The 27,898-nt window shown below is 43.5% G+C and overlaps 1 protein-coding gene across 1 annotated transcript; it reads right to left on the bottom strand.

Annotated features, from left to right (window-relative positions):
* Window positions 1–16,058: 16,058 nt before the first annotated feature.
* On the bottom strand, window positions 16,059–27,538 carry PNLDC1 (poly(A)-specific ribonuclease (PARN)-like domain containing 1). Its single transcript, XM_010184946.1, has 18 exons — window positions 27,489–27,538; window positions 27,294–27,367; window positions 26,684–26,717; window positions 26,444–26,567; window positions 24,926–25,014; window positions 24,530–24,630; window positions 23,168–23,247; window positions 22,029–22,166; window positions 21,027–21,096; window positions 20,703–20,788; window positions 20,439–20,494; window positions 19,303–19,370; window positions 18,402–18,455; window positions 18,142–18,184; window positions 17,452–17,551; window positions 16,837–17,012; window positions 16,564–16,662; window positions 16,059–16,131 (listed from the first exon to the last, which is right to left on the bottom strand). Exons 1-18 carry the CDS (start codon window positions 27,536–27,538, stop codon window positions 16,059–16,061), a joined length of 1,515 nt encoding a protein of 504 aa, XP_010183248.1.
* Between the last annotated feature and the right edge of the window lie 360 nt (window positions 27,539–27,898).

Here is a 27,898-nt window from a genome sequence, read left to right as displayed (position 1 = left end):
TTCTGCTCTGAAATAGCTGATGAGAAAAGGGTAGTTAAAAGCAGATAGAAAGCTAGAGGTGGACAGGCCCAAAAACGATGCTTAGGGTTCTGGAAGCAAAAGGAGGTATCTGGCCCAATCCCTCATTGCCTGGACTGATGGCAGGTTAGAGAAACTGTTTACACGTAACTTCATGGGCTGACTGTCAGCTGAGTATGGGAGGATTTGGAGATGTTCCTGCTCCTGACTTGAGCCACACCTTCTTTTTTCCCACCAGCAGAGCTCGAGGTGCATGCCAGGCCTCAGTGCTCAGGGGCGATGCCACGGCAGGAGGAGCAGGGCTCCAGCACCGCGGCACCAGGGCGAGGTGCGTGCTGCCCAGGCACATTTCTGCCAGGGAGAGGACAACTCCAGGCGCGCTCCACTTGTGCAACCCTACAACCAGAGGGGAAACAGGCCAGTCTGGGCACAGAAGCTGTACAGACACATTCATACGATACCAGGTGGCCACGTTTACCTGCGTGGGTGCAGCACACATGGTGTTCTGGATCTGAGCTTGTGCCTCCATGTCCTGTCACAGAGCTGGTGAGGAAGCAGCCAGGAGGCAATTGCAGAGTTTCTCAAATCAGAGAGGGGTGAGGAGCAGAAGGAGAGTACCAGGAAACACAGAGTTCTTTGTGATGCTGTGAGCTTGGGAGAAACTAATAGAAAATAACAAGGGTTATTTATTGCCATCTGTGGTTTTTGGGGAGGAAAGAAAAACATATAAAGTTTTAGAAGTTATAAAAAAATAATGGAAAAGGTATTCCTAGGCAAGGAAAAGAATACGTATCTTTACTAGAACCCACAAGTGTTCACCTCTCAAAGAATCTCCGTTACATATTTCCGTATCTGTTGGTTTAGAAGCCTCCTTTGCAAGTGGAAATGTGTTCCTGCTCTCTGCCTGCCTCCCACCGAATCATGGAGAACCTGGGCCTTAATGGAGTTATGCAAAGCCTCACCAACGTTTTGTTGCTTACCTCCCTCTTCTTGAGAAATTGCCATGAATTCCTCACAAAATCTTGCTTATTCAGACAGCTTCTATCTTCAGCCACGCTGAATGTGAGGAGGTCTCCTCTATCCTTGAGTTTCAGAAGCTCTTCAACTGGCTGCAGACCTACCCTTTAGTCTTAACATGTACAGCAGGTCGCTGCTTTTACCTTGGGGACAATGGCATCTGTTCCCAGCAGAAATCTACCCTTGCTAAAATCATTCTGAATCTTATTTCCCTCTTGGGCCAGTCACCAATGGCACAAATGCTAGCATCAAACCCAGCATCATCACCCATCAGAAGATAAAATACACTGTACATGCCTGGTGGCAGCCCCACCAGCCACCAGGCATTAGGGCCACCACTGCTATGTAGTGCAACACAATACTGGAAGCAGTATTTTCATTCTACATTTTCACTTTTTATATGTAAGACAATAAAGAAAACCACTGGGGAGAAAATAGAATAAGAATGGAAGTAATAACTTGGCACATATGATTAACTAGTATAGGTAGTTTAGGCCATTTTAGCTTTAGTTGTGCAAAGCAGAAATTACAGGATTAGAAAATATGAGACGCATGACAGAGATGAGTCAGAGCTTTCTATGATAAAAGGTTGGAAGAAAAAGGTTGAGTGCCAAGTAGCCAGTAAACTTAGCTTTTACTTTGTTTAGGTTGAGATAAGATGGTGCAGTTGTATCCAATTACCTCACATAGATTAAGATGTTTTTTATTACTGATAAAGATAAAGAAAGAAGGATCTGATACCATGGTGCTCTATCCTTCAACCTGTGTTCTTTCTGGAGGTTCCCATCAACAGATGTCCTAATTCTTCTTGAAAGAGGATTGCTGGTCAGACTAAGTTATGTGAAGTGCCTGGTCTAGTAAGAAAGACTGCCCTGGAATAATCTTTACTCCTGATTGTACTAATCTGCCCATCTTCTTTCTTTTACCCCTCTTTTTATTTCTATTCTGTATCACATATTCATATTTTACATGCATTTCCAGTCTTTCACTGAAGCTAGCCATTATTCTTTATTTGCTCTCTGCACTGCAGGAATGGGTGGTTAACTAAAATTCTTGATGTCTGTTACTGTGAAACCTTAGTCTCTTTGGTTGGGTTCACTGAGTACTCATAATTTTTCACCTGGTCCACCTATTTCCCTGCACTCTGCTCCTACACACAGGAGAAATAGCTACAGTGCTGCGGATCCTTTGTATTGGAAAATTATTTAAAAAGATGATAACTGCTGTAGGGAGGCACCAGTACTAAAAAAATCAAGGTAGGTGACATAGGAAATGTTGACTTAGGAACTGTTGACAGCCTTTTCTGAATGTTCTTTGTACTCAGCCAGGATAGGTCTGCGACTCCTTAGGGCAACACCTTTACAAGTCATCTAATGGCGTGCTTGCAAATGTAACAACTGTGTATGGATGTAATTAGATAATAAACAAGAGCTTTGTAGTGACATGACTGAAAGAGCTGTGTATTGCTATATGATGCTGGCATTTAATAAATGAATTTCCATCTGAACTGTGAAAGTGGTCTAAAAGTCCATGGAATGATTTGGTATTTTAAAATCAAAATTGCATTGTGGATATCATGTTGTGGCTCTGCAGGGAAACTGTTGCCCAAATTTCTCATGTCTCATTTCTCCTTTATTGAATTGAACCTCCCACAGTGCACCATGGAATAGGACTTTGTAATGCAATCCTCTTTCTCTTGCTGTCATTACTGACAGAGATGAGCCAGAGCACAGTGCATGAGAACATCATTTCCAAAGGGAAATAGTTTAATCTAATTTAGGATTTTTCCCAGATGTTGGATTTTTAAAATGAAAAATCACAAGTATCCAAACATTTTACTTTGAGTAAATTTTCTATATTATTTTTAAACCACTTCTAATACTGGTCTATTTTCAAAGACAAAATGTAGACTCAGAAATAATTTGTATTTTTCAAGGTGATCTAGCTTGAGCACAAGTGCAAAGCAAGCTCATGCAGTAGGTTTACTGCAAAAGCCAGAAGGTCACTGAACGAAAACACTGAGCTGTCTGTCATCTATCTATCTGAGAAGATATATGTGCTCTATCTATCTGAGCTTATATAGCTGGAATGGATCTAGAATCCTAAAGTGTCAAAAAACCCATTGTATTTTCTGCAGAAGAGTACTTTTAAAGTGTGGCAACAGTACAAAACAATTATTCTGAGGGTAGAAATCATGAGACCTGTGTTTACTCTGTCTCAGACTTCCACATCCTCATCAAAATTCCTCCTCTGCAAAATGGGAGTAACATGGGAACGTACACTGGGAGGATAACTTCAAATCTGTGAGATGCTTAGCTAGCATAGTAATATAAGTATTACAACTGCAATGAATTCACCTACTACTTCAACCTCACTAACACAATAAGAAGAGAGTTTTATTCTATTTCAGTAAAAACAAGTGGTCTTGGCTTTTTTTATTTTCCCCCCTTTTCCAGCTTTCTTCTTCATACCTGCAACAGAATGGGACAAGATGCTCAGCTGTGGTAAGTCTTCACAAAGCCATGGAAACCAGTGTTGGTAAACCAGGTAACAATTCAGCCCATGCACATGAATAAAGGCTGCTCCGGAGGACTGCACGTTCAGGATTTCTAGCTCCCACAGTGATAGGGATCTTGCCAAAACTTCAGCATGAATGTCTGAAGTGGCTGTGTCATCAGTTTGCTTCCAGAAACGGTATTGACTTGTCCTCTTCTATTCATAGGTTGGTTTGGTAGCAGCATGCGCTCTGCAGAGTTGAGATAACACAAAATAAGTTAGGTAGTAAAAAACAATGAACTGAATTGCAGCCAGAGATAAAAAAACTGAAGTTCTGCATTTTTTGCCCTTCTTCCTGCAACGAAGCTTCAGGTTCCTTCTTCCTCTGAGGTGGAGAGGTTAAAGACACCACCACATACTCCCTCCCCTAAACAGGGACTTTCTGCAACTAAAATGTGTTCAGACTCACTCGAAGTCTCAGTCTTTTATTAATAAAATAATATTTGCCTCAGAATTTAGATGCTCCAGAGACTATTGGTGCCTCTATTTCCCACTGAACATGTTTCCTAGGACTACGTTATTTTTCTTCCTTGTCATGCTTTTCCTTTATCTTTTGATGTCAAGGATGAAGGTTGGCAGCTCTGCATTATCTGTCCTGTTTCTCTGCCTCACCTGTCCTATAATTTTTCTCCCAGTTCCTGGCCTAATCTTTTAATACCTTGTTGTGATTTGCATGCACCCACGTTACCACTGGTAGGAATACGCATTCTCATTTAAGAGCAGAGTTTATAAGAGTGACTCAAGGCACACTTAATATCCATAGCAGATTGAGTTTTCTCCACCTACGTTGTCATGTGGACTGTTCTGTTGTGGTCGAAAGAAATCAGACTCTGATCTGAGATATATTCTCAGCAAAGCTATTTCCTTAACACTCCTCCAAATATGGATTGATGGAAGGAGATAATGAGGTGTCAGTCACAAAGCGAGACAACACCTCATCAGGCTGAATGTACCAATACTCCAGATGACTGTATAGTACATAATATGCATAATATTTATACACATACACATGTCTTGCCAAAATTAAATTTACTACTCTCCTGGGTGAAAAAAAGGCTTAGTTTCTGGTGGTGTTTTTTTGCAGGGGTGGGGAAAGGAAGACTCAGTAAGAGACTAAAGTATAGTTGATGCTATAGAAATCATATTAGTCAGAAAAAAACAGGTAAAGAGATTAGTAAAATAACTAGATCGACTGTATCTCTTCCCTTTACTGGAAAGTTTTAAAGACATTGTGATGGCTGAAGACCGAAACCAGAGCTCTTTTGACACTGTGTTAGAGATCATGTGCTGTCCTTCAGGTGACTCCTTCCAGGTGACTCCAGGGACAGAGTCCTGAAACAGGCACCGGAGGAGTGACAGGCTGCCTCCTCCTTTTCAAATTAATGATATACTGGAATTAATAGGGGAAGATCAGAACTGCAAAGCACAGAGCAAGGAAATGGTTTCAATGCAGGTCCCCCCTGTTCTGGGCCAGCAGCTCCCCGTTGGCCCTGCAGATGAAGGACAGATGTCCAGCACCAGCGCAGGGCCGCTGTGACATCCCTGGTGTGCACAGCTGCCCTGCTGCAGCTTGCCTGCATGCTGGGGACCATGCAGATGAATGAATTTCTGAAGCTGGTACTAAAGGGTATGACCAGAAGTCATACCCCTGCATGGTGACGATGAGGGAGGATGTGGCAAGGGCAGAAGCTCGCTGACCCTCTCCTGCCACCACAGTCTGTGCATGATGGGGAGCTCCAGGAGCCATGGAAGCAGTGGCCAGTTATCCTGAGAGCCACCCACAGCACCATGTCAGGATGGCGAGGCAGTGGGGTTCATCCCTCATGTGGCAGACAAGTCACTGGAGTCCACATCTCCAGAATCATGACCGTAAGTTTGATGACTGTGTTGTGACAGAAGAGGGAAGGTGTGAAAATGCTGGCCAAAACCTATAAACATGCATTTTTTGTTCCCATCACCTGTGATAGTCTCCATGTGTTTTGGAGACTGTTCAAATCCTGTTTTGGCAGAGTTTAAGCTACAGTACAGAATTTGTGAGCGCAACAACAGTGAATGAGCCCCAGGCTATAGGGTGCTTCCAGATCCCAGCTAACTAGTTTTACAGGGGTTTCTTCCATCTTCTTAGCCACTCAAGCAAGCTGGTATGTGCACCTGAGGATGGGATCAGGGTGGAGCCTCTGAATAAAAAGGCTCTGTATGCTAATCAAACCACTAACTCTTCTGAAAGGCAAGCTCAATTCAGCATGGAATGAGCTTAAATCACATCACCTAAATTCAAGCATGTGTTCAGGCATTTTATTCAGTCAAAGTTTGAATGCTTCAGTCCTCACATTTTCATCAGCTGGGAAGAATCAGCTGAGGGGGTGGCACTGTCTGTCCCATAATTGCAAATGCAATTCTTTCTCATGATGATCGTTAACTTGTAGGTGCGAGTTTCCTGAAGACATGTCCTGCCAGGCAAAACAAGGCCAGGCTTTTCAAGCATTCATCCCCTTGTGTCAGTGGTGAAACAGACTTCCCTGGTGGAAACATGTGATTTAGTAAGCTTAATTATACCTTCCGGCTTCCAAGAACAGGCCTTTATCTTAATGCAACAAGAGACATGTTCTCTGCCCTAATTCACAGCCAGGAGCCCTCCCCAGCTGCAGGAACCATCACAATCTTCCAGAGTGGCAATACTCATATTTTCTCTTGTTCCTCACGTATCTCAAACACACTCTTGTATCACAATCGGATCAGCCCCTTGTGTCGCTCTCAGACATGGCTGTTGTAGCACCATGAGGCAAATTACGCGTTTGTGCTTTGAAAAGCCTTTCTTTCCATACAAAACATTGCGTAAGAGCCAAAATCCTTCTAGAATAGCCACAGGTGGCCACTCCCTTCTAGGGTCATTGCTTTCTCATATGCTAAAGCCAAGCTGTTTCTCTCAGATGAGGATTTGGAAGCAGTTCCGGGGAAAGGAGGGGAAGCATTTCCTTTTTGGGCCTCTGCCCTGGTGCCTTTTACTTTTGGATAACTTCACAATCTGATGGATGTAGAAGCCAGAGGTGCCCTCCTGGGGCTAGGCAAAGGCCTGGGCTGCCAAATCGTCTGTTTGACAGCTGATCTGTAAACAAACAGACTTTAAAATAGTATTTCTGCCATTGCATTGGCTTCAGACTTTCAGCCCTGCGTTGAATTGCACCAAGGAAAAGGAGCAGAATGAGCAGCACTGACTGTTGTGTGTCTTTTTCTTCTGTATTACTCCTATGTCCACAGCTTTCCTCTCTTCTTCCTTTATACCTGTTTCTTGGTTTGTTTGGTTTTTCTTTGCTCTGCCCTTTTCCTCATCATCTATGTGCTCTGCAGCTCTCCCCTGAGATGCTGACTTCCTTCTTGTGACCACTTGAAGTGCCAGACAAGGCTTGAGAGGCTGAGGAATGAAAAGAGAAGAAAGATAGAAAGGAAAAGAAGCTATACAGAAAAAAGCCATGTGATTTTTTTTTCCTTTACTTCAGTGCAGACAAAGCCCTGAAAGCATGAGTAAAACTAGTACAAAGACCATGTATCTGCAGTATCTCCCTGCAACATCCCATCAAGGCATTTCTACCCAGCAGGTCTCCACACTCTGCCTAATTAAACCCAGCCATGCCCTTCTTTGGTCACAACACCAGCAATAAAAGATCTTCTCACTCTACACACTCATTCCAAAGTCACCCTCTTACTGCCTTCAGTCCCTCTTACAATGTGCTGCTTCTACCTCAGATAGATTATTTATTTTTGCTCGACTGTTTACATGAGGTCTTTATTTGGTACAGGTCTTCCAGGACACAGACATACACACGAAACAGGGAATCTCAGAAGTTTCTTCTCTCTTCTAGTTTAGGCAGAAAAGAAAAACTTCTCTTTCATTTTAACCCTTTAGAATTACCAAGCACTGTGAAAATGTTACCTTCTTGGAGGCTTTGTGCTGTCCCTCCAGTTATGGCATCAACCCTGGAGCTTGTCTGAGTGCACGTGATGACCTGTCTCAGCTTTGGCTTTGGCTCTTCCTCCCCCATGACTTATACACAGACCGTGGGACATAACTAACCCGCTTGGCAAAGACATCATGAGCTGGATAAGCTGGGGTACCCCTCGCCACAAGCATGGTGGCTGCCACTGACCACGTGCAGTTCTTCACATGCACAACGACCCATTTTCCTCAAAAATCAGCATGCTGGCATTATTCAAGATAACATTTTTAAGCATGTATCTTAGAAGTTGTAATTACCACAGCAGCTCCCATGGAAATCTCCAACAAAGCTCACCCCTCAGCTTGACTGGGAAAAGGACTAGGCCTGAAACTTGGTTGAATATTGACTTTTATTTTTGCCATGAAAAACTGAGGAAAACTGCCTGTGAAGCACTTTTTTTTTTCTCCAGTTAGGAGATGACATGGTTACTTATATCAGCCATTATCTAAAAGTGTCAGAGTGCCTTGGCCCTATCGACAAGATCATATCACCTCTAACATGATAGTGATCAGTAGACCACAGTTTCTGGAAAAGCTGGAAGAAGAATGGGCAGAAAATCCTGAATACTTTTAGGAAGTAGTATGATAGTCTTGAATATGGGAATTTTTTAATATAATAACTAGAAATTGGGGCCTTCTGGTCCTGCATTCCCACTTCCTTCAGCACATTAATGACCTCACTTCAGTTTAATGCAAAAAAAAAAATCAGTATATTCTCCTTTACATCTGTTCTGCTCTCAGGAATTCTGCATTCAAGCACTGTGTCCACAGCAGTGGTACTAATAAAGTCTGCTTATTTAGCTTTAATCTAGTTCATGGGTATGCCTGGGACTTTCTATTCCTGAACGACCAGTGGAGCCTCCCATTTGCTTTGCTTTGCAAGTCTTGCAAGCAAGCAAGTTGTCTGAGAAAGAAGGCAGCCGTCTCCCGCGATTCCCTAGAGACCAGAGCAGCCTTAAACAATGGTAACAGCAAGTGTACGTCCTTGTGTCCACAGTTCCTCCTCCAAGGGAGCCAAAAAACCATATGAGGCTGCCACAAGGCTCATGTTCTGCCCCAGCAAGGACAACATGGGGACGGTAGGTTTTGGCACTGTAGGCATAAAACAGGAGCCTTAGCAAATGCCTCCTGGCCTATTTTGCTTATGAAAGAATAAAAGTAATTTGAATTGTAGTACTGATTGGCTTATTGTTTGAAATCAGTGATATCTAGTACTCATTTTTTTCTGAATCTTTTTAATTAATGGAGCATACAAAGAAGTATTTAAATAGCCAAAAGGTTTTTTGCCATTTCATGCAAAACTCAGAGATCAAATGCACCAGAATAAAGATTTCATTTCAAACTTAAAATCTCTTTTTTTTCCTTTTCAGTTTTCATAGTGCTATTTTTAAAAAGTGATGGTAGGATCTTATTTGTATACTTTTGAATGCCTGTTAGCTCTCTGAGAGCAGACTGATAAGGCAGTGCTTCGCCTTTATTGACAGGAGATAACCCAGGACACACTGGGGGAGGTCACGGTGACAGCGCTGAGTACCCAGCCCTTCCTCACAACTGAAGTATTAAGGCTAAGTCTTCAAGCAAGGAGAGAGAGCTTCAGGGAGCACAAGCCTATAAAACAAACAAGGGCTCCTCTATTCTCTTGGACATAGAGAACGACTGAAATCAGCACACCAGAGCTGGAGAGATCGATGTTGCAGCCCCATTTAGATCCTTGGAGACAAATTGCATAGAAAAAAAGTACACACAATTATGCTTTTACTTGGTACTTTTTTTTCCAAGCCTGCATAAATATGAGCAAAATACACTAGATAGCAAAAGGCGAAAGATCAAAGGATACTCTGAGTTACGTGTATATATTGTGCATCTTTATGTATTAACACAACACATTAATTTTAACACAGAGGGACACAAACAATTTTGATCAATGACTTTGTGTGCTCTAAAAATTACAGACTTCTTGGTTGCAGAAACAAGACTTTACCCATCTGTGGTGATTTTGTTCTTTGATGATAGTTATTATTTTATCAGATTGGTTTCCATGGAAAGTACTTAGTAGCTGATGAGGCGTATTATAATATGGATAATTTGCTAACATGGTCACATTTGCTGGGTCTTTATCAGAAGAGAAAAAGCACCTTTTGTTACTGTGGGGCTCTGGATTCCTAATACTCATCCACAAAATTAAGATCAGTAGGCCCACATCGCATTTATTTCTTTCTAGTTATATCTTTGTGTGCCGTGCTACTTAGAAGAGAATCTCTGCTGTGCCATCAGCTCAATACTGTCAGCTTGTACATTTGCATAACTTGCAGAATTTTATTTCTAACCTTTGCAGAGGTCCTCTCTAATGAGCAGCTTTCTCTCTGCAAGAAACTATTTTTACCTCCCCCCTTTTCTGCCTAGGCTGCGATCTTTGTAACCCTGCTGTAACAGGGATCACTCAGTAAAACAGCTGTGATAGAATATGTAGTACAAATGTGTGTTGGTTTTAACTCTGAGGTGTTTGATAAACCCATTTCTTCTTTGGTGAAGTAATTTGTTTAATTAAGGTAACATTCAGGGACTAGTCTGTTCCTGTTATATTGGACTCATGAGAAATTAAGTTGTTTGCAATTTCTCTGAATTATAATACCTATGAATTTTTAAAGTATTGGATAATAAGATGATATTTTTCCATCAGCTTCAGTAATGCAAACTGATGGCAGAACATCCCCCACTTGCTAAAAGAGAAAACAGCTCTCGGTTCAAGTGACACCATGTCAGTGGTGTCAAACACCACGTTGTCCTTCATTACAGACCCAGCAAAGCCTAATAGACCTAATCCAAGGGCTGAGAAGACAGCATGGTATTTCTGCAGGCAGTCTCTGTAAAGTGAGTGCTTCCCACCACCACTTTGGGATTAAGCGGGAATGGTATCATCCTCTGGTTTCTGTGCTCCAGGGTAAAGAGGAGCAAATTTACTGTGTACATCCTAAATCTAGCCATCACCGATGTGACCTCCATGCCAACGCTGGTGGACCTGCAGTCACCTGCAAGTTCAGGAGGACTTCTCGGCTATCTCAACTTGGCGATGGGCATTGATTTCTCTGCTGGCCACAATGCTGGTCCCTTACTTTTGACAGTGCAGCACAGTGCGAGTGTCCTGTCCCCAGCACAGCAGCCGCACAATTGGCCCAAGCTCTTCTCATCCCATGCACGTGCTTTTCTTTGGAGCCAGTTCTGCCTGCTCAGTGGGATATGGAGGATTTCACAAGCTCTGCTCACCGAGGGCTCTGGGAAAAGCAATGCAGTAATTATTTTCACACTTGTCACTCAAAGAGCACTTCAGGGAGCCTGAAAGGATGGGTCAAGGAGAGCAAGGTGAAAGCAGAAATGGCCAGGACAGGTCAGAAACCCTGGAGTTTAATTATAAGACCCTCCCGAGGGGTTGGACTCTGCAGGTGGGTGTGTTTTCTCAGATTTACATGCAAACTGTAAAGACAGCGATGAGATTACCAAGGGAAACTTCACAAGTCTGCGGCGCAAGTGGATTTGAAGAGGAGGTGAAACAAGCAGTGGGGGGTGTTGTCAGGCCCACAGTGTGACAAAACCAAAACATCCTCCCATTGTCAAAGAAAATTAGTTTTTGAAAAATTAAAGTGAACTCTCCACTTTCTTTTTCCCCAAAATTGCCCCATTTTTGTGGTGAAAACTCCATTTGTAGCTGAATTTGGGATTTCTTGGAAAAAAAACCAAAACCACTAAGTCCTCAAAACTTCAGTGAGACAGAACATCTCAAAAAATGGAACACAAGCAGCTCCAGGACAGAAAGCTGCTGCTCAGACATTGCAGGGATAAGGAGTGAAGGAATCAAAAACCATCCAAACCATCCAACTGGGTAGGCACAGTTACAAAAGAAAATTAAAATCTTGCAGGGTCCTGGCCAGAGGGATTCAAGGGAAATTTCCTCCCAGGTTCCTCACTGAATGAGTTGGCTGAGCAAACTAAAGGGAGCAGGGGAACTAGCCCAGCATGGGGGGCTGAGGACAGTCCAGAGCCAGGGCAAGGGTCTGGGCTGGCTCTGGCAGCCATGGAGAGCTGGTTGCAGATATGGGCAACTGTGGCTTTATTCAGCTGGCCCAGGACATCTGCCTGGGGACGATACCTGCGAACACAGAGCACAGCACCATCCCTAAGCACCACTCCCATGCTAGGAGAAGCGTTGGGGAGAGGGAAATCCATACTTACAAAGAAAAATACTTCAGAGCTGGAGGAGGAGGGTAGCAGGAAAGAAACACTGACCCTTGCTGCAGGTTGCCAGCTCCTCATGTCAGCTGCTCCAGCCCTCTTGCCCGTCTCTGGTGGGATAGGTGGGTTTCATGCTGATGTGGCAGATTAGAGGGTGAACGTGCAAAACCCTGAGAGAACCTTCAGTGAAGAGGAAGTAATGTGCAGGTGAAGGTGCCAAAATCTCTGACCTTGGTCTGGAACCCAGTTTCACCCTGCGGATCAGCAGTAGAAATGTCTTTCACATCACCTCCAGCTCCCAGTCACCTATTCCTGTCTGTCCTCTCCAGACCCAACTTCTTCTCCCAGGTCCTTTCCCTGCTGAGGAGAGGCAAAGCCCATCTCTCTCCTACGCTTTCTGACCTGGGACCTGGTGGAGGCCAACAACTAGAAAGAAAGGGTAAGACCAGGTTCCTCTTGTACTCTTGCCTGTCCATCAGTGAGGCTGCTAATCCCGGCATGCATGCCAGGAGTTCATGACCATTGCTCTAGCACAAATAATGACGAAGAATGCTGACAGGCAAGCACATCCTCCTTGATCATTTCTATCCCCCATCACCATGCTCTTGCTTGAGCTAAGTTAAGGTTTGTGACAGGTACTCATCAATGCAAGCTGCAGAGCAAGAGCATCCCCCCTCCACAGGGATGCCTCTGGCTGCCTGCAGCCCCAGGACACCCCTTGCTGAGCAGCCAGTCCCAGCCCATCCCCTGGAGGCTGCAGAACCACAGGGGAGGCCCAGGAGCCCAGCACGTCTCCTGTGGCATCAGTTCCCATGACCCAGCAGCCCTGTGGAACAATTGCATCAAGCTGCTTCAGTCCCAGATCCCAGGGAAGGGGGCACGTTTTGGGCAGGCAGCTGTGGGAGCTTGTGGGTTTGCAAATCCTTGTATTTATGTAGGAATGGCAAGTCTGCTATACGCGTTTCACACACATGACAGATGAGTTCAAGGGGGTGAGTGAACGACTGCCTGATTTGGTTGCACTGGGTGCACTTGTAAACAAGCAGCTTGTTAAACAATGAGAAACGACAGACAGCATGACCTTTGGTAACCAGAAGCTGGAGGCAAAGCAGAAATTTCTAGCAGCATCTTTTAGAGCAAGCTCAGGACATGCCACAGCTCTGCCTGATCACTAGTGCCAAGTTTCATTGGACAAATAAAATAGTTTGTATCACTTCAAAATACAGAATGACCATTGCTGATTGCTCTCCACTGCTTAGAAACCCAGGTGAACTCCAGGGGTGTCAGAGGGTTGGGCCAGGTCCAGGTCCAGACCCAGAATTACTTCAGAATTTCCTCAGTTTCTGTGTGGTGTTGAATAACCCATTTTCATGTTTTAAATAGCACTTTCTTTTTTTCTTTTTAGTTGGATGCATTACTGCCAGGAAAACACATATGTCTCCTGCATCGTAACCATTATCTCTTGCAGATTTCCATCTCATAGGTATTTTAAAAGCGAGTCTAATTTACAGCACTGGGATTAGGTTCTTTGCCTTCCTCAACAGACTTGCTCTTGCAATTTTCTTTTAAAGCTTGGCTGCAGGTCTTATACAGATCTATGGGTTAGCCCACTTGCTCCAGAAACAGGAGAACCAGTGTCAATGAAGTGCTTCATTTGCAGGGGTATATTTCTAATGGGCACCTTCATAACTTGAATTCTAACATCTTGTTTCATTAAGGGTTGGAATTACCCTTTCAAGCCTTACAGCTAAAGCACAAGTTTCTCACACTGCTGAGAAGCAGATGTGCTATAACTGCTGCTAGGGACCTTGCTGTGATTTTACCAGTGTCTTTGGGAGCCAGGTTGGATTTTCAGAGCTGCCACCCCTCAGAGCCACTCAGCAAATTTGACATGCACCTCTTCAGAGTCAGAGTTACAAGGCAGGTTGCACCACCTTGAATTGGCTTCACAGGAATCAAAAGTACCCACCCCCCCACTCCTTGCAGAAGATACGCGGGAACAGGAATAACCTGAAGTACTTTTGCCACTTCCAGCTTCAATTCATAACAATTCCCTTGTCTGGAGCAAAAGCAAGAGCTGAGCATGTTCAGGGAGCTTTGGTCTTGATCTACAGCCAGTCAGGAAATCTTGTAAATCTGCTCCCACAACTAAAAGCTGCTCCTCTGATTTGTTAGACTAGCCCCCAGCCAACCCATTTCATGGGAATTGACTGCTAATGCATCTGATTGATGTCTTTAAAAGGCTCTAAGCAGCGAGTGACCCTAGGTTATTACAGACAGGCAACTTCTTTCTGTAAATTCTCCTTTAAGAGGGAGATTAAAATATATTCCACCTATTCATTTCTTCTTCAAGTATTCACTCTGCAAGTAAACGTAACTGATTTATAGCAGGAATATCTAGTAGATCTACAGCAACTGTCATTTTTAAGTTCTCCCAGCTGCAATGCAGGAAAGTCAAGTCTCCTGATTCACTACCCTGTGTTACTGCATGAGGTGTGCCTGGCCTTTGGAAAGGGAGGAGGCATGGTCAGGCCCATGGGCTGTTTCTCAAAAAGGGGTGAAAGGATCTCTACTTTCTTCCATGAAAAAGTGCATTTCTCTGAAGGGTGAACCAAGACAGAGAATAGTGCTGCAGGGAACTAATTCATTATTTGTCTGTGTGCCATTTGGTGAAGAAAATGGGAGGAAGGGAGCAGAATTTAAAGACAAGAATAATTTCTTTGTTTCTTCAAAGTGCATGCTCCCTTAAGAACTGCTGTGCTTCTCAAAGGTAAGAGCATCTGTAACTTCATAATCCCCAGATTGTAAAGATTAGATGCAAGTGAGACTGCATCTCCCTCCATTTAAGTAGCTAGCGGCATCAGGACACCAGAGAACAAGCGTATTTTGTTTCCCATCTCATAAGCCAAAAAGAGAGATTTTACAGGAAAATGCATGGTACTGCATGTAATACTCTGTGAAAATTTTCCCAAATCTACACAACACACAGAGCCTGTGCTCTCCTTGACACAAGGGAGGTGTCTAATGATGCTAAAAGAAAAAAAAATCATTAGATAATAAAGAGGGAGATACTTACACTGGTATTTGAAGGAGCACTGCAACAGAGAACCCTGTCATGGAAGGGGTTACCAAAAAAAAAAAAAAAGGGTCACTGAGAAGTCAGTTACTTGTCTGGCTAGGAGCTGGCTTATGAAATAGGAGCAGTAAACCACAAGCTGTGCAGAACTTGAGAGCAACATCTGAAGATACATTGCACTTTTCTCCTAAAAAGCAGCAAACCAGCAGCAGCAGCAGAGCATGGTTTTTCAGGCACATCACAATGCTGTGCTGTGGCTGCGAGGTCCCCTGCAGCATCTGCCAGTTTACAGCCAATTTAAGATGGTCAGAGGCCCCATCCAATTAGGTCTGACTGATAAAATCTAGGGACTGTTATTTGGAAACGTTATTTGGATCCACAGATTGCTTTTAAGAAGAGAAGGAAATTAAAAAGAAAAATTTCTGATGACCACAGTGCCTGGACTGACAAATACTCCAGCTGTATCAGAAAAACAGATCAACAGAGCAAATCTCAGGATATTTTTGGATAAAGGACTGCTCGCATACTGTGCACTACAAGCAAACAGAAATGTGTGCCAACTCACCTGACCTGTGTATATTCTACAAATTGGAAGCTGATAAATTCCACATACCTGCGTCTATCCTCAGCTCTGCTGCCACAGAAAATGCCACTGCACGACACTGATAGCACTGCAAATTATTTACTATTCTCTAGAATCCTTCATGAGCCCCAAGAGTGGTTTCTTCATCAACTTTGCCCATTTTCATTTGGTAAACAGTGGCATTTCCCCTGCTTTACAACTGAAGCTAAAAATAGCCTCCTCCATTTCATAGCTTCCCAAACTTCATCAGAAATGTGTTTTATGCAGCAGCACAAGCACTGGGAACAAACTGGGGTTGCAAATAGCTATGAAGAACCAACAGAGGATCAAAGTAAATTAGGCATCGAAAGAACCATTTCTCCCTCTTCAGCTGGGGACTGGGCTTTGAACAGAACAAAATACCATACATTGGAAACCAACACATCCTCTTTAAAAACACATTTCCACAAAAGCAATTTAAAACACTATGCATGGTTTGGAGGCTTTTCTCCTCATAGTTTATTGAATTAAATTAAACAAAACAAAACACAGACAAACACAAAAAAATGAGATCTGCATTCCTCATGTCTCATCTGTAAGGCAGTCCTTTAGGATGAAGAACAAGGAGCTCCTCCAAGTACAAAGGCCACGAGAGACCACAGTGCCGCAATACCAGAGACTCTAAAGGGCAAGAATAGTAAAATGCTGTTAGGGTACTTATATTTGGGGCTTAATTTTGTTCTTATTAAGCACTGAGATTCTTTTCCAAACCACGTCAGTCCAGAAACTCACCTTTCAATGGGCATCCCTATCACTGCCTCATGAGAGGCATTTTCAATGCACTTTCAATGGGCTTAACTTCCCCTGGTTCATGAAGATCAAGGTTAAAGTCTGGTTGCCCAGGACAGAAAGCTGACAAGCAGCAACCCAGCAGTCAGCAAGTGAACCCTCAGCCCCCTCCAAAAACTCCCATTTTTAATCTTTTTTTTTTTTGTCCTCCTGAAGGGCTGGCAGAGGAACATTGCAAAAGAGCAGCCCGCTGCTGTGACAGTGCCAGGCACCCCGAAAGGAATGCCTGTCCCCCTCCCCATGCCCGTGATGTCCCGAACTCACTGCAGCAGGCAGCTGACGCGTGGAGAGTGCCTCCAGTGGCGATAGATGGAAACCCGCAGGTGAGGGTGGTGCTTATAATCTCGCAGGACAAGCCTCACGCTGTAAGGAAAGCAGATGCCATGAGCCAGAGCCACTGCTTGCAGGCTGCTTACAGCATCTGGACAGGAATCACTTTATTTAAGAGGTATCACAGCAAAGGGAGGATGGGATGAAAACCTGGATAAAAGAGAATCAAAGGACAAAAAAAAAAATTAAGATTTTCCGATCACTTACTGCTTAAATTTATTGGAGAGCAGAATGAACTGGTTTTTGGAAAGCTGTCTGACATCAAAGCGACAAAGAGCTTTAAACTCTTGGTGAATTTGCCTTTCATTCAGCCCCAGCCAGCCTTGGACATGGACAACCAAGATAGGGGGATGCCGGCAGGGAGCATCTTCCCCAGAAAAATCCTGGAAAATGTACAATACTGAGACATGCCTGAGTTTGGAAATACTACAGAAGCACTACTAATATAAATCAGAAAAATATGCAAAATGTGACACAAATAAGACAGGTTGTACAACACAGCTGTTGGTGTAAAACTATTTTTCTTTAGTACCAAGATTCTTCTAAACATGAGTCATAAAAACAAACAGTCACGATTACCATGGAGAAACCACCAAAGAAACAGGCATAAAATAATGCTGTCTTACAGGATAACAACAGAAACACATTTCAAAAAGCAGAAATTCAACTAATTTTCTATTTTGAAAGGTAATTTGTGCGATCACAACTTCTGCCAAGGTCTGCCCAGGCACTGGTGGATTTTTAACCTCGAATGAAGCTATCGATTAGGCTACTGCCCTACGCACCCCCCAGACTGGTCACAGACATGTAATTCATACGCACAATGCTTGAAACGCCACCTCGGATGAAATTCACTTTGTTCAGATACTCATCTAACATGGTGAGATACTGAGAGAAAGCAGGATCGGCCTTCGCTGCATCACTACATCAGAAAACAAAATGGAACAAAGTTTTGTTTCTCCAGCGCTGAACTGCTGCATGTCGTCTCTGCAGCACAGAGCTCCTGAAGAAGCTCTTTAAGTAGAGACAACATAAGTATTTCATATATCTTGATATATGATATATATGATATAGAAGATATATCTTCTACAGAAGTCAAAAAGCTGCAAAGGGAAGGGATTTGAACAGCTGCCTCTTATAAACTTAACTGAAGGCACTGAATCACACAGATTTCAAAAATGGAAACTAATGGAAAATGATTCGACCCTTACCCAAATGACCTGAACTTGGGAGAGCTTGTACAAGGAGTCACAATGCCACTTCCCAACCTCTGAGCCACCACATGGCCCCTAATGTCATTTTTAAAATGTCAGCTTTGACATAAAACTACTACTTTCAGATTTATAAAATCAAAATCTAATTAGAGCAGTGACATTTCCAATAACACTTTCTCTTATCCAAAAGGAAGGCCACCCAGCAAAACAAAAAGTCAGCCAGAGCTAACTGACAACTATTTTCCATAGGACTTGCCCATGTAATGCAATTTTCAGTAAACATCTAAACATCACTCACTCTGTGGATCTGCACAGTAGCAAATGAGCCAACTTCAGAAGAACTAGGAGGAGAAATAACAAGGTGGCATTAGAACAAAGCTAAAGAAACATAACTAAGCAAATGAAAAGGAAAAGCTCATTAAAGTGCAACTAAGTTACTAAGAGCAACAGACTTTACATAAACAAATATTTCTTAGCATCAAGTAGAGCTGCAGAGCAGGAAAGGAATTGCCAAGTCTGAACACAAACTCTGAAGTAGTGTTTTAAGAAGCATTTTACCTCCACCACAGAGAAACGCATCATAGCCTGCCTCATGAGGAGATTTCTTCTCAGCTGTAAGTGTTCAACAACATCCAAAAAGAGTAAACAGAGGAGTTAGCACCAGTGGAAACTGCTCCACTGCAGAATCTCAACCTTCTTAAGATTCACTGCTCTGTTTTGGAGTTTCCCTCTCCAACCCTCATCTCTGTTTCCTTCCTCACCCTGAAATATTTACACCCCATAGACAGTCTATGCTTCTACCATGCACTCTAAAATGATAGCAACAAAAAGGCAGCGGTTACACAAACGGCTGAAAAGCTTAGCGAGATGCACACTTAAAAAATGTTAACTTTTATGATGATCTAAATCAAACTGTGTTGTATATGTTGAAGGTATGGGAATAATTTCAAAACACAGGCGGCCTTACGCTGCCAGGAGAAGCCGGGAAACATCTGTCTCACAGCCAGTATCACACTATGTACTGAACACAACCCCTGCACACACAGCACCACTAACCCTGCATGTGAGCCACTGAGCTCCTGCTACCTTCTGGGACCATTAGCTCCACTATTTTCCATTCTAGGACCACTGTTTCCCACCCCCCCTTGCCCCTTTCAAGGGCTACCAACTCCTCACAGCCCAAAGTCTGGCTCAGTTCAGCCCATCAGCATAACTGCCATTTGTGTTAGCAGCATCATGGAAACCTGCTCTGCAATACCCTCAGCAGCTAGCAGGGACATGCAGAACACATGATGTTTTGGGAGCCCAGCCTTTGGGTCTGGACAAAGACGTATGTCGGCAGCTCTGTGCAAATCCAGCAGGGCCACTGGCACTCACTCATGCTTTGCATGTGGACATCCACAGAGTAAAACAAAACCCTTCTAGCTACCCGATTTTGAAGGTTTGCTTAAGGACATACCATATATTGAGCATTCACTTGCAAGAGCTATCACTGGGCACGTGGCATCTTCAGGATTTAGGCTGCTGCTGAAGACAAGAGGATGTTTAAGATTTTTGTCTTTCCTCAGTACATTAGAGACAAGTTACTGTTCTCCAGTGACCTGTGGCTACATTTCAGAAATCCTACTGAAGACTTTAAAAGGAACTTTGGTAGCATTTTACGAAAAGGCTAAGATACTTAGCTGAATAATATCTACCAGTTTTCTTCCTGAAAGCTAACTCCTAAATATTTCCTCTACCTCTTCTCCCAGCCAAACCTTCTAAGCAGCAAATCTGCTCTAACTGCATACAAAAACATATGAACAGAAGTAAAAACCAATGGAAAATGCCAAGAAAAGGGGTTGACTAGATGGTTCTATTTGAATGGGGAACTCTGGAGGACAGATTAACAAACACATACCCATGGAATGACTGAAATAAAAGAAAGAACAAGCAAGCATAAAAAACTGGTGAGAATCTGCAGTCTGAAATTGCTAAAACAAACAAACAAAAACCAGAATGCCAGTACTGTTTTTATAAGCACAAATTTTGCATCTCCTTCTTGGGAGTAGGGGGTGAGGGAAAAGAGGCAAAATTTTCCTTTTCTTAGCAAAACTGACACAAAACAAGTGTAAGAAAAGATAACTCCTCTACCACATCCTGGATAAGCTCATGAGATACAGTATCTACGCATGTGCTCCATTTCAACATTGTATTTAGTTACTGGTTTGGGCTCAGTGCAGCTCTTTCTTGGAAGCTGACATTTGAAATTAGGGTGTATTTTCACTGAGAACTGAAATTCACTCATTTCGTAACATGACATAGCAAGACACAACTAATGTTGTACATAAGGCTGTCTGCAAGCCAAACTTGTGGCCAATGAAGTAACAGCGGTACAATATGAGAAGTACTTAGAACAAATAACTTACTCCATAATTAACTTTCTAAGAAAGCTAATAGAGCAAATCTTCTGCTCTTAAATTTAGAAAGAGACTAGAAACCAGCTGAAAAACATCTGGGAGGAGGAAAAGCATGAACATACGAAATGACTGACTTTGAAAGATCTTTTCCAAGAAAACAAAGGGATTGCTGAAGGCTTTATAGCCCACCACTTACCTGCACAAAACCTCATACACCTCCAAAAGATTAGATACTCGAGGAAATTTACACTTCTGTAACAGAAGAACATGTAAGAAAACCAAGCAAGACAGACCTCATGGTCAGGGAGCTCATTTACTGGTTCTGCCGATTCACTAAATGAGATCTCAAATGAGAATATCTTGGCAACACTGAGAACTGGTCACAGTTCTGCAACCACAGGGCACTGAGTAAAGATATCCTTTCTTTTTGTTTGGATTAAAGAAGACCTTTGCTTCTCACCTTCCAGACGGATTTTGTTAGTGCCTTGGTATCTATGAGGACAGGAAACAGGTTATGAATGTTCCTTTTAAACTCCTCATAGCTTTCTGAAAGCAAAACACATGGAGAAAAACACCATAAAACTGAGGAAAAGCCAATGTATTTCAAATTCATAAGAAAGAGGGGTGAAGTCAGAAGAATTATGCACCACTCCAGCAGTTAGAGCTCAGAATAGGCAATGAGCACTGCTAATTGCTATGCACCGTGGGTGGCTGGGGTGCCGGAAGACCACTGTGCTTACTGTCCCATCCCCATTGCAAAGGCAGCAGCGATGCACAGCATTACCTGGAAGAGGCTTGTAGAACTTGTCATGAAGATGCATAAGGTCCATAAGCATGTTGTGTCCCACCAGGGGCTATGGGAAGAACATAAACACAACAGCCCATTGGAGTATGTTTTTGAAGAGAGCTCAGAGATAACCAACTTCAACAACTCATGCTCAACAACTGTAATTCTCCCTCTCCAGTGGGCTGCATCCACACACGCTCACCCAGAAGTCACTCAGGCTGCAAGGTTCACAGAGGGACTATAGCTTTCAGGCAATGAGACTTGTGGACTCTCTGAGGAGAGTATTTTTTCACCAGTATTCTATTTTCAGTGGACCTAAGGAGCTAGGTGGATTCTCAGTTCAGCTGAACGCTGGTAAAATCCCACAGCAATCAGATTTATAGGCTCACTCACAAGGGGAGGGACTGCCTTTGCCTGTCTTCTTACCCATAGTCTTCCGAAGCTGAAATTCATTCAATAATCTGCCTACAAAACTTAAGAATTTCCACACATAATGGTCCATATGATCCAATAAACTGGTCTGTCACACGTTGAGAAGCATAACTTGCCCAAAAGGCAAGAATCTGCTCAGCTTTCTTACATGGTGACTCGTGCTGTGTAATACAAGGATTTTCAACATTGTGGACTCCTGCATTTTCTCATGTGACATAAGAAACATATTGCAGAATGGGTTCCGGCTCCTTCTCCCCTGGCTGTACTTGGGTTGCAGGAGTAACAGAAAGTAACACAGGGAAATCTGGTGTGTAGATCCATAATTCTGAGCATGCTTTGGGAGTGGGATCTGGTGCATAAGAAGATGCGATGTTTAATGCTCACTTTTTCTAACCATGACTGCAATCTAAGAATTCATCTCAGCTTCACTGACAACTAAACAGGATCACACTGAATGAGTTGAGCCATTTAATACAAAATAATTACTTTATCTTTTATTATCCGTCTCCATCCAGTGCAGCACATCAAAAAGAGATGAAAGACAATAGTAGGGATGAGGCATTTTACCTTCTTGGCATTAACAAGTGTCTGGAAGAGGTTGGTGAAGCCCCGGGCAGACAGGAGAATTTGCTCCTTCTGGCAGCAGTCATCAGCAGAGTTCTCCAGAAGGTGACGATGCTGTGGACTCACTTTTTTCACTATCACCTGAAAAGAACAGTCACTGGGGATCTCAGCCTCCCATGCCAGTTGTATGCACACTGCTTACTGGGGTTCAGTAATGCTGAGGACAAGTTCAGCTTCCAGGCTATGAAGGATGGAGAAAGAGTTCATCCCCTGGGACCTCAGGATTGTCCCACTTCTCTTCCATGTGGAGATCAGTGCTCCAGTAACAAAAGAGATGCGCTCTAAGGGTGTCTTATTATTGCTTCTCTTGTTAAGGAGAATGGCTCTTACCACATTTTTTCTGAAGCACAAAGGAACATAATTCAATTTAACTTGACACCAAGAGGGTAAGTTCATGGCACCAAAAACCAGAAACAAACAGCAATCACAGGGCCCAAAGGCTATGCTTCAGGTGAGAAGGCTGGGTATCTCTCTCACTCTGTTGACACTGGTGATCAGACCAAAACAGTACTAATTAAAAAAAATAATAATAATAAAAAAAGACTTCTGTAATCTACTTCTAAGCAACTGACTGGTATCCTACTCATACCAAGAAGTCCACAGCCATAGGTTTAACTCAGAAAATATTGCACCAAATGTAAAACAGCAATAGCAAACAGCAAAACAGCAAGCCATATAACAGACAAAGTCTTCAGAGCAGCTACATGACTAAAGTCAGCAAAGGAAAACCACAGAAAAGGCTAAAAACTGTACATTCTTGTGGAGATATTGAAGGAGAAGTCTAACAAAGTCTGCAGAGACAGAGAAGGTCTCTCCAGAAGTTCCCCCGAGACAACCACTTTCAGCTCAAGGTATTTTGTGGCTACAGGACAAACAGAAACCAAAGGCACTCAGTTTTCTGGATCCCTTTTCTTGGGATTCTATTATCAACACTTCCCAGAATATCTGTCACCGCCTTCTCCTCCTCCTCCTGGACCCTAATCATTAAAAGTACAAGCAACATTCCAGAGTCCCTGCAAGCACGGCAGTCCTACCTGTCTAGATAAAAAACCACTTTCAAAAGGTCCACATTTCCATCTCACCTTCTTGTCTCCAAGAGGCTGTGTCCAAACGTTTTGGAGAGCCTGTCTCAGAAGCAGCTGAACTTCAAGCATCTGATAGCCTGAGACAAACAAACAAACAAAACCAACCAAAAAAAAAACAGCAGCAAAAACATCAGAGATGCAGATAAACCTATTTAGGAAAACACATTTTTCTAGACAGAAGGACTGGCCAGATGTTTCTCCCCCAGTGTACAGAAAATACTCATAAATGTATGATTTTGATGCATTACCATACACAACGACAGAAAATTTAAAAAGGGGCAAAATAAATAATAAAAAAAAAAAGGTCAGTGAAAGTTTCAGACAAATGAGCTTTTGTGAGGACAAAGAGGAAAGGAAAAGACTGACTGAAAACAAGAGGGAGGAAGGCTACTACTCTGAAAAAGACTGTATGTGGTTTTGAAAGGTTTCAGAAGCCAAGCACAGATGAGAGGTACCAATGCCCTTTACCCCAGTTTATAAGGAACTAACCCAGTTTGCTTCTGAACAGCATGCAAAAAGGCACATTAATTATTCTTATTGCTTACTTATATAAATGTCTTTCTTATCACAGGTGCTCACTGTTACCAGACCCTATTAAAGTACCAATAAAATATCTACCACAGCTGATGTCGCAGATGCAAAACACAGCACACTTCCCACCCCCTGTATTTCACACTCTGCAAAAAAGCATCAACAGACAAAGCCTTACATACTTTCTGTCCTTCTTAACCTTTGCTGTATTTTATTCCCTGATCTAGAGGATTACAATTTGGTTTTTGTAAACAAACCTATAAGATATTCTCTGCTACAATTCCCTGTCACTCAGCTTCTCCAAAACAGCACAGAAATTCCCTGGCTCTGGTGTAGTTCTCCCAAAAGCTAATGCCAGTAGTTAAGTGGCCTGTTTATCCCCACTGGCATATAATTGTGTCTCCATGGGGCTCCTTGTTGCTCTACATGAGGAAACAAACTCTGAAGAGGACCTGCCTTTTCAAGAGGAAGAAAAACAAACAAAAACCAGGTCACCCAGGATTTAAAACAAGTCAAAACAAGTCTGCTGATTCAGGGCAACTATAAATTCTCCAGTTCCTGCTCCGACAAAGCACAAAATAGAAGCTGGCTACTGCAAAGCATGCCCCAAGCACCTAGACATCCACTTCCACTACAGAAACACCCATCACCCCAACCAAACAGAAAAGCAGAGGCTAGAGGTGAAGGCCACAGACAGGGGCAAAGAGCTGTAAAGGCAGCATGGGCACAGGACTGCTGCAAAGGACAGCAGCAGCCCCCGAGGTTCAGGAGAAGTGATGAAGCCTCTTGGAGCCCGCAGGTGCCAGAGGGAGGCACCCTGTTTCATACCACTCAGATCCTGCAGAATCATAGTCTCCTCTTCCTCTGCCGCAGATATCCAACAGGTCACTTCATCAATAGCTGCCTTCAGCACATCCCTGTCCAGAGCACTACAGCAAGATTGGGGGGAAGGAGGCAGAGTATGAGAAAAAGTTCTTTAGAGATAGAGCCTTGTGCCTTACTGTGGGAATGCAAAACCATCATCTCCCAACATTCACCCAGGTCTCCAGATTGTTTCCTGTGATCTCAGTCTTCTTTCAGACAGACCACAGCATGCTGGAACAGCTGGCAGCGAGGCACTCAGGCCAACAGGCTTTAATATTTCTACAAAATGTGATCTGAGTGAAGGGGAGCTGTCAGTACAGACAAACATTCTCAGTACTCAAGTCTCTGAATACCGCTCACCTGCTCACTTTCCAGCTACCTGCTAAGAGACACTGGGTAAAGATCTTCTCCTGTGCCTTGTTCATGTACGGGATTCCATCTTTCAGGAACTGAGGGAGGGAAAAATGCCAGGTTAGTGACTCTCCCCTGGACTTCCCTGCAGCAAATTAGAGAATAGCGGGTTAGGCAGGTCCAAAACCAGCATATACTTGAAATATGCTGGTGTTCCTCATTGTCACCCTATCCTCTACAAAAATACAAACTGCAGGTAATCCAAGATGCATTCTTATATAAAGGAAGACATGTTTATATATGGAGGAAAGAAAATTATTTTTGTCAACTGTAATCAATTTCTTTTGCTCTGCTTTCATCTTTCCTTTAATGAGATCATAGAAGAATCACAGAATCATTTAGGTTGGAAAAGACCTTTAAAATGATCAAGTCTAACCGTTAACCTAGCACTGCCAAGTCCACCACTAAACCATATGCCTAAGTGCCACATCTACAAGTCTTTTAAATACCTCCAGGGATGGTGACTCTACCACCTCCCTGGGCAGCCTCTTCCAATGCCCGACAGCCCTTTAGGTGAAGAAATTTTTCCTAATATCCAATATAAACCTCCCCTGGTGCAACCTGAGGCCATTTCTTCTTGTCCTGTCACTTGTTACTTGGGAAAAGAGACTGACACTCATCTTGCTATGACCTCCTTTCAGGTAGTTGTAGAAGTTATAAGGTTTCCCCTCAGTCTCCTCCTCTCCAGGCTAAACAACCCCAGTTCCCTCAGCTGCTCTTCATAAGATTTGCTCTTCAGACCCCTCACCAGCTTCGCTGCCCTTCTCTGGACACTCCAGTGCCTCACTGTACTTCTTGCAGTGAGCGGCTCAAAACTGAACACAGTACTCGAGGTGCGGCCTCAGCAGTGCTGAGTACAGGGGCACAATCACTTTGCTACTCCTGCTGGCCACACTATTTCTGATACAAGCCAGGATGCTGCTGGCCTTCTTGGCCACCTGGGCACACTGCTGGCTCATGTTCAGCTCGCTGTTGACCAACATCCCCAGGTTCTTTTCTGCCTGGCAGCTTTCCAGCCACTCATCCCCAAGCCTGTGCAGGACCCAGCACTTGGCCTTCCTGTTCAAAATAGCTAAACAGTGCTCTTATGTGATGACATAGTCTGAATTTTATGGGAAATGTGGCAATTCGTAAGATGCAGGTAAACTGAGACATCCCCACTGTCAAGGCTAGTGAAGACTACCCCTGGGGTCTGTTCAGTAACTGCTCTTCTCAGCTCACCAGAGAGAGGTTTCCTCCTTTCGAGGTGGGGAAATCTGTCCTAGGTTGACAAAGATACAGTTATCACGTCTACAACAGTTCACAAAAAACCAGCACTCACTCTCCCTGCTGATAACATGATGTATTCATATTGTAGCAAGATGCTATTTACTCCAGAAATACAGCATTTAGGATTATTAATCCTAATTTCTCCTGTAATTGCACAGACTACTTCTCTTCTAGATTTCTGGCAGAGAGATTACATACCTTATTATAGTCAAAGCCATAATGAGTCAGGAACTGAATGCTATGTGCAGAGAGGCTGAATTCGGCATCCATAACTCCCAGTGTTGAAGGAAAGAGAAAAAAGTTGTATGCGTGCACCACATACCTACAGTGAAAAGAAAAATCCCTCTAGAAGATAATTACAAGAAATGACATAACTCCTTCTGCATACAGTTTCAACTGCAATGTCTTCATTATAACAAAAAACTGCTTTTTACTTACTTGTTTGAATTTTCATTTGAGAATATCGCCAGTCCTGCAAGAGGGAGAAACCTGCACTGAAACAGCAATGTTGAGCTGGATGTCTACGAATGTGAAAATTAGATGAGGGATGTGGGGATTCCCTGACAGAGTGCATGTTTTCTGTTCACTAATGCCACAGTGCAAATCTTAACAGCAACTGCCAGGCTGCTCCCTGAGAGCTGAACAGGGGGAGCTTTTTATGCTAGGTGGGAAAAGGAGTCAAGTCTGACTAAACAGCAAACAGACTGAGCAATGGGTGAGGTGAACTGCTGCTGAAAATCTCCAATTATGCATACACAGGTCTGTGGGTGCAATGACACTACAAAAGCATTTGTAAGGAGGCACCATGGAAGACCAAAATATGTTTTTTTACTACCTAGGTCCCTGTTTTCCTTATTAATCCCTAAAAAGCACATTAAGGTCTTACATAGCCTATGGCTTTGAAGAATACTTAAAGGAGATTTTGAGCTAATTTTTCAACCTTTAAGTGGTCCTTAACTGTTGATAACCCTCAGGCCTGTGAGCTGGCAAAAGGCCAGTTACCACTGGGACCTTGGGACACTGCTCTCTGTGTCACAGCAGCACTTACCAAGCTGAGCAACCGTGAAGCGCTGAACGCTCTGCCTGGCCTTCAGGTACCGCTCTGCAGGGGAATCAAACAGGCTACGACCAAAACCAGAACTAGGGGAAAGGGAGCGGAAAAAATAAGTTTTGCAGCACACAAGGTGTTTGCTCAGAGCTAGTGCAGCAAGTCTCCCCCACGTTTCAAGTCTAACGGCTTTACCTGGGCTCGTTATTCTGTGAGAAAGTTGAATGCAGGCCAGTAAACTCCATATCAAGGGCTGTTAAGTTGGAAAGAACACCAAAAAAATCAGAAGTCTGCATTCCACTAGCATCAAGACAAGGACTTCTGAAATGCCTCACTTCACCCTCACCTCTGTGAAAACCCATGCTCAAGAGAAAAAGGCCACTGACTGCTGCCAAAGTGGAGCCTCCTGTTCCTTCATCAGGAAAACAAAACATCTCCCCAGGAGGGGCCTGCCTCCCCCTTTGGAGTTTGCCGCCCCCCGCCCCATTACTGACACTCTCAGCCCCCATGGAGGGCTCCTCGCTTCTCACCCGACACCATTTATCTGCTCAAATACACCTCGATGCCCGCCTCGCTACGGCCTCAGCCCTGGCCAGGCAAGGGCC

The sequence above is a fragment of the Mesitornis unicolor genome, unplaced genomic scaffold (assembly GCF_000695765.1).
Source record: "Mesitornis unicolor isolate BGI_N332 unplaced genomic scaffold, ASM69576v1 scaffold52385, whole genome shotgun sequence".
Classification (NCBI taxonomy): Eukaryota; Metazoa; Chordata; class Aves; order Mesitornithiformes; family Mesitornithidae; genus Mesitornis; species Mesitornis unicolor.
Note: the sequence above shows the minus strand (reverse complement) of the source record. Positions and strands in the feature narration are given on the sequence as shown.

Coding starts and splice junctions, on each gene's coding strand:
- PNLDC1 (XM_010184946.1), bottom strand. CDS start 27,538: ATGGAGTTTACTGGCCTGCATTCAACTTTCTCACAGAATAACGAGCCC. Junction 21,097..22,028: donor CACTTGTTAATGCCAAGAAG/GTAAAATGCCTC, acceptor TTCTTCCCATAG/CCCCTGGTGGGACACAACAT. Junction 19,371..20,438: donor GTGTATGAGGTTTTGTGCAG/GTAAGTGGTGGG, acceptor TCTTGTCTTCAG/CAGCAGCCTAAATCCTGAAG.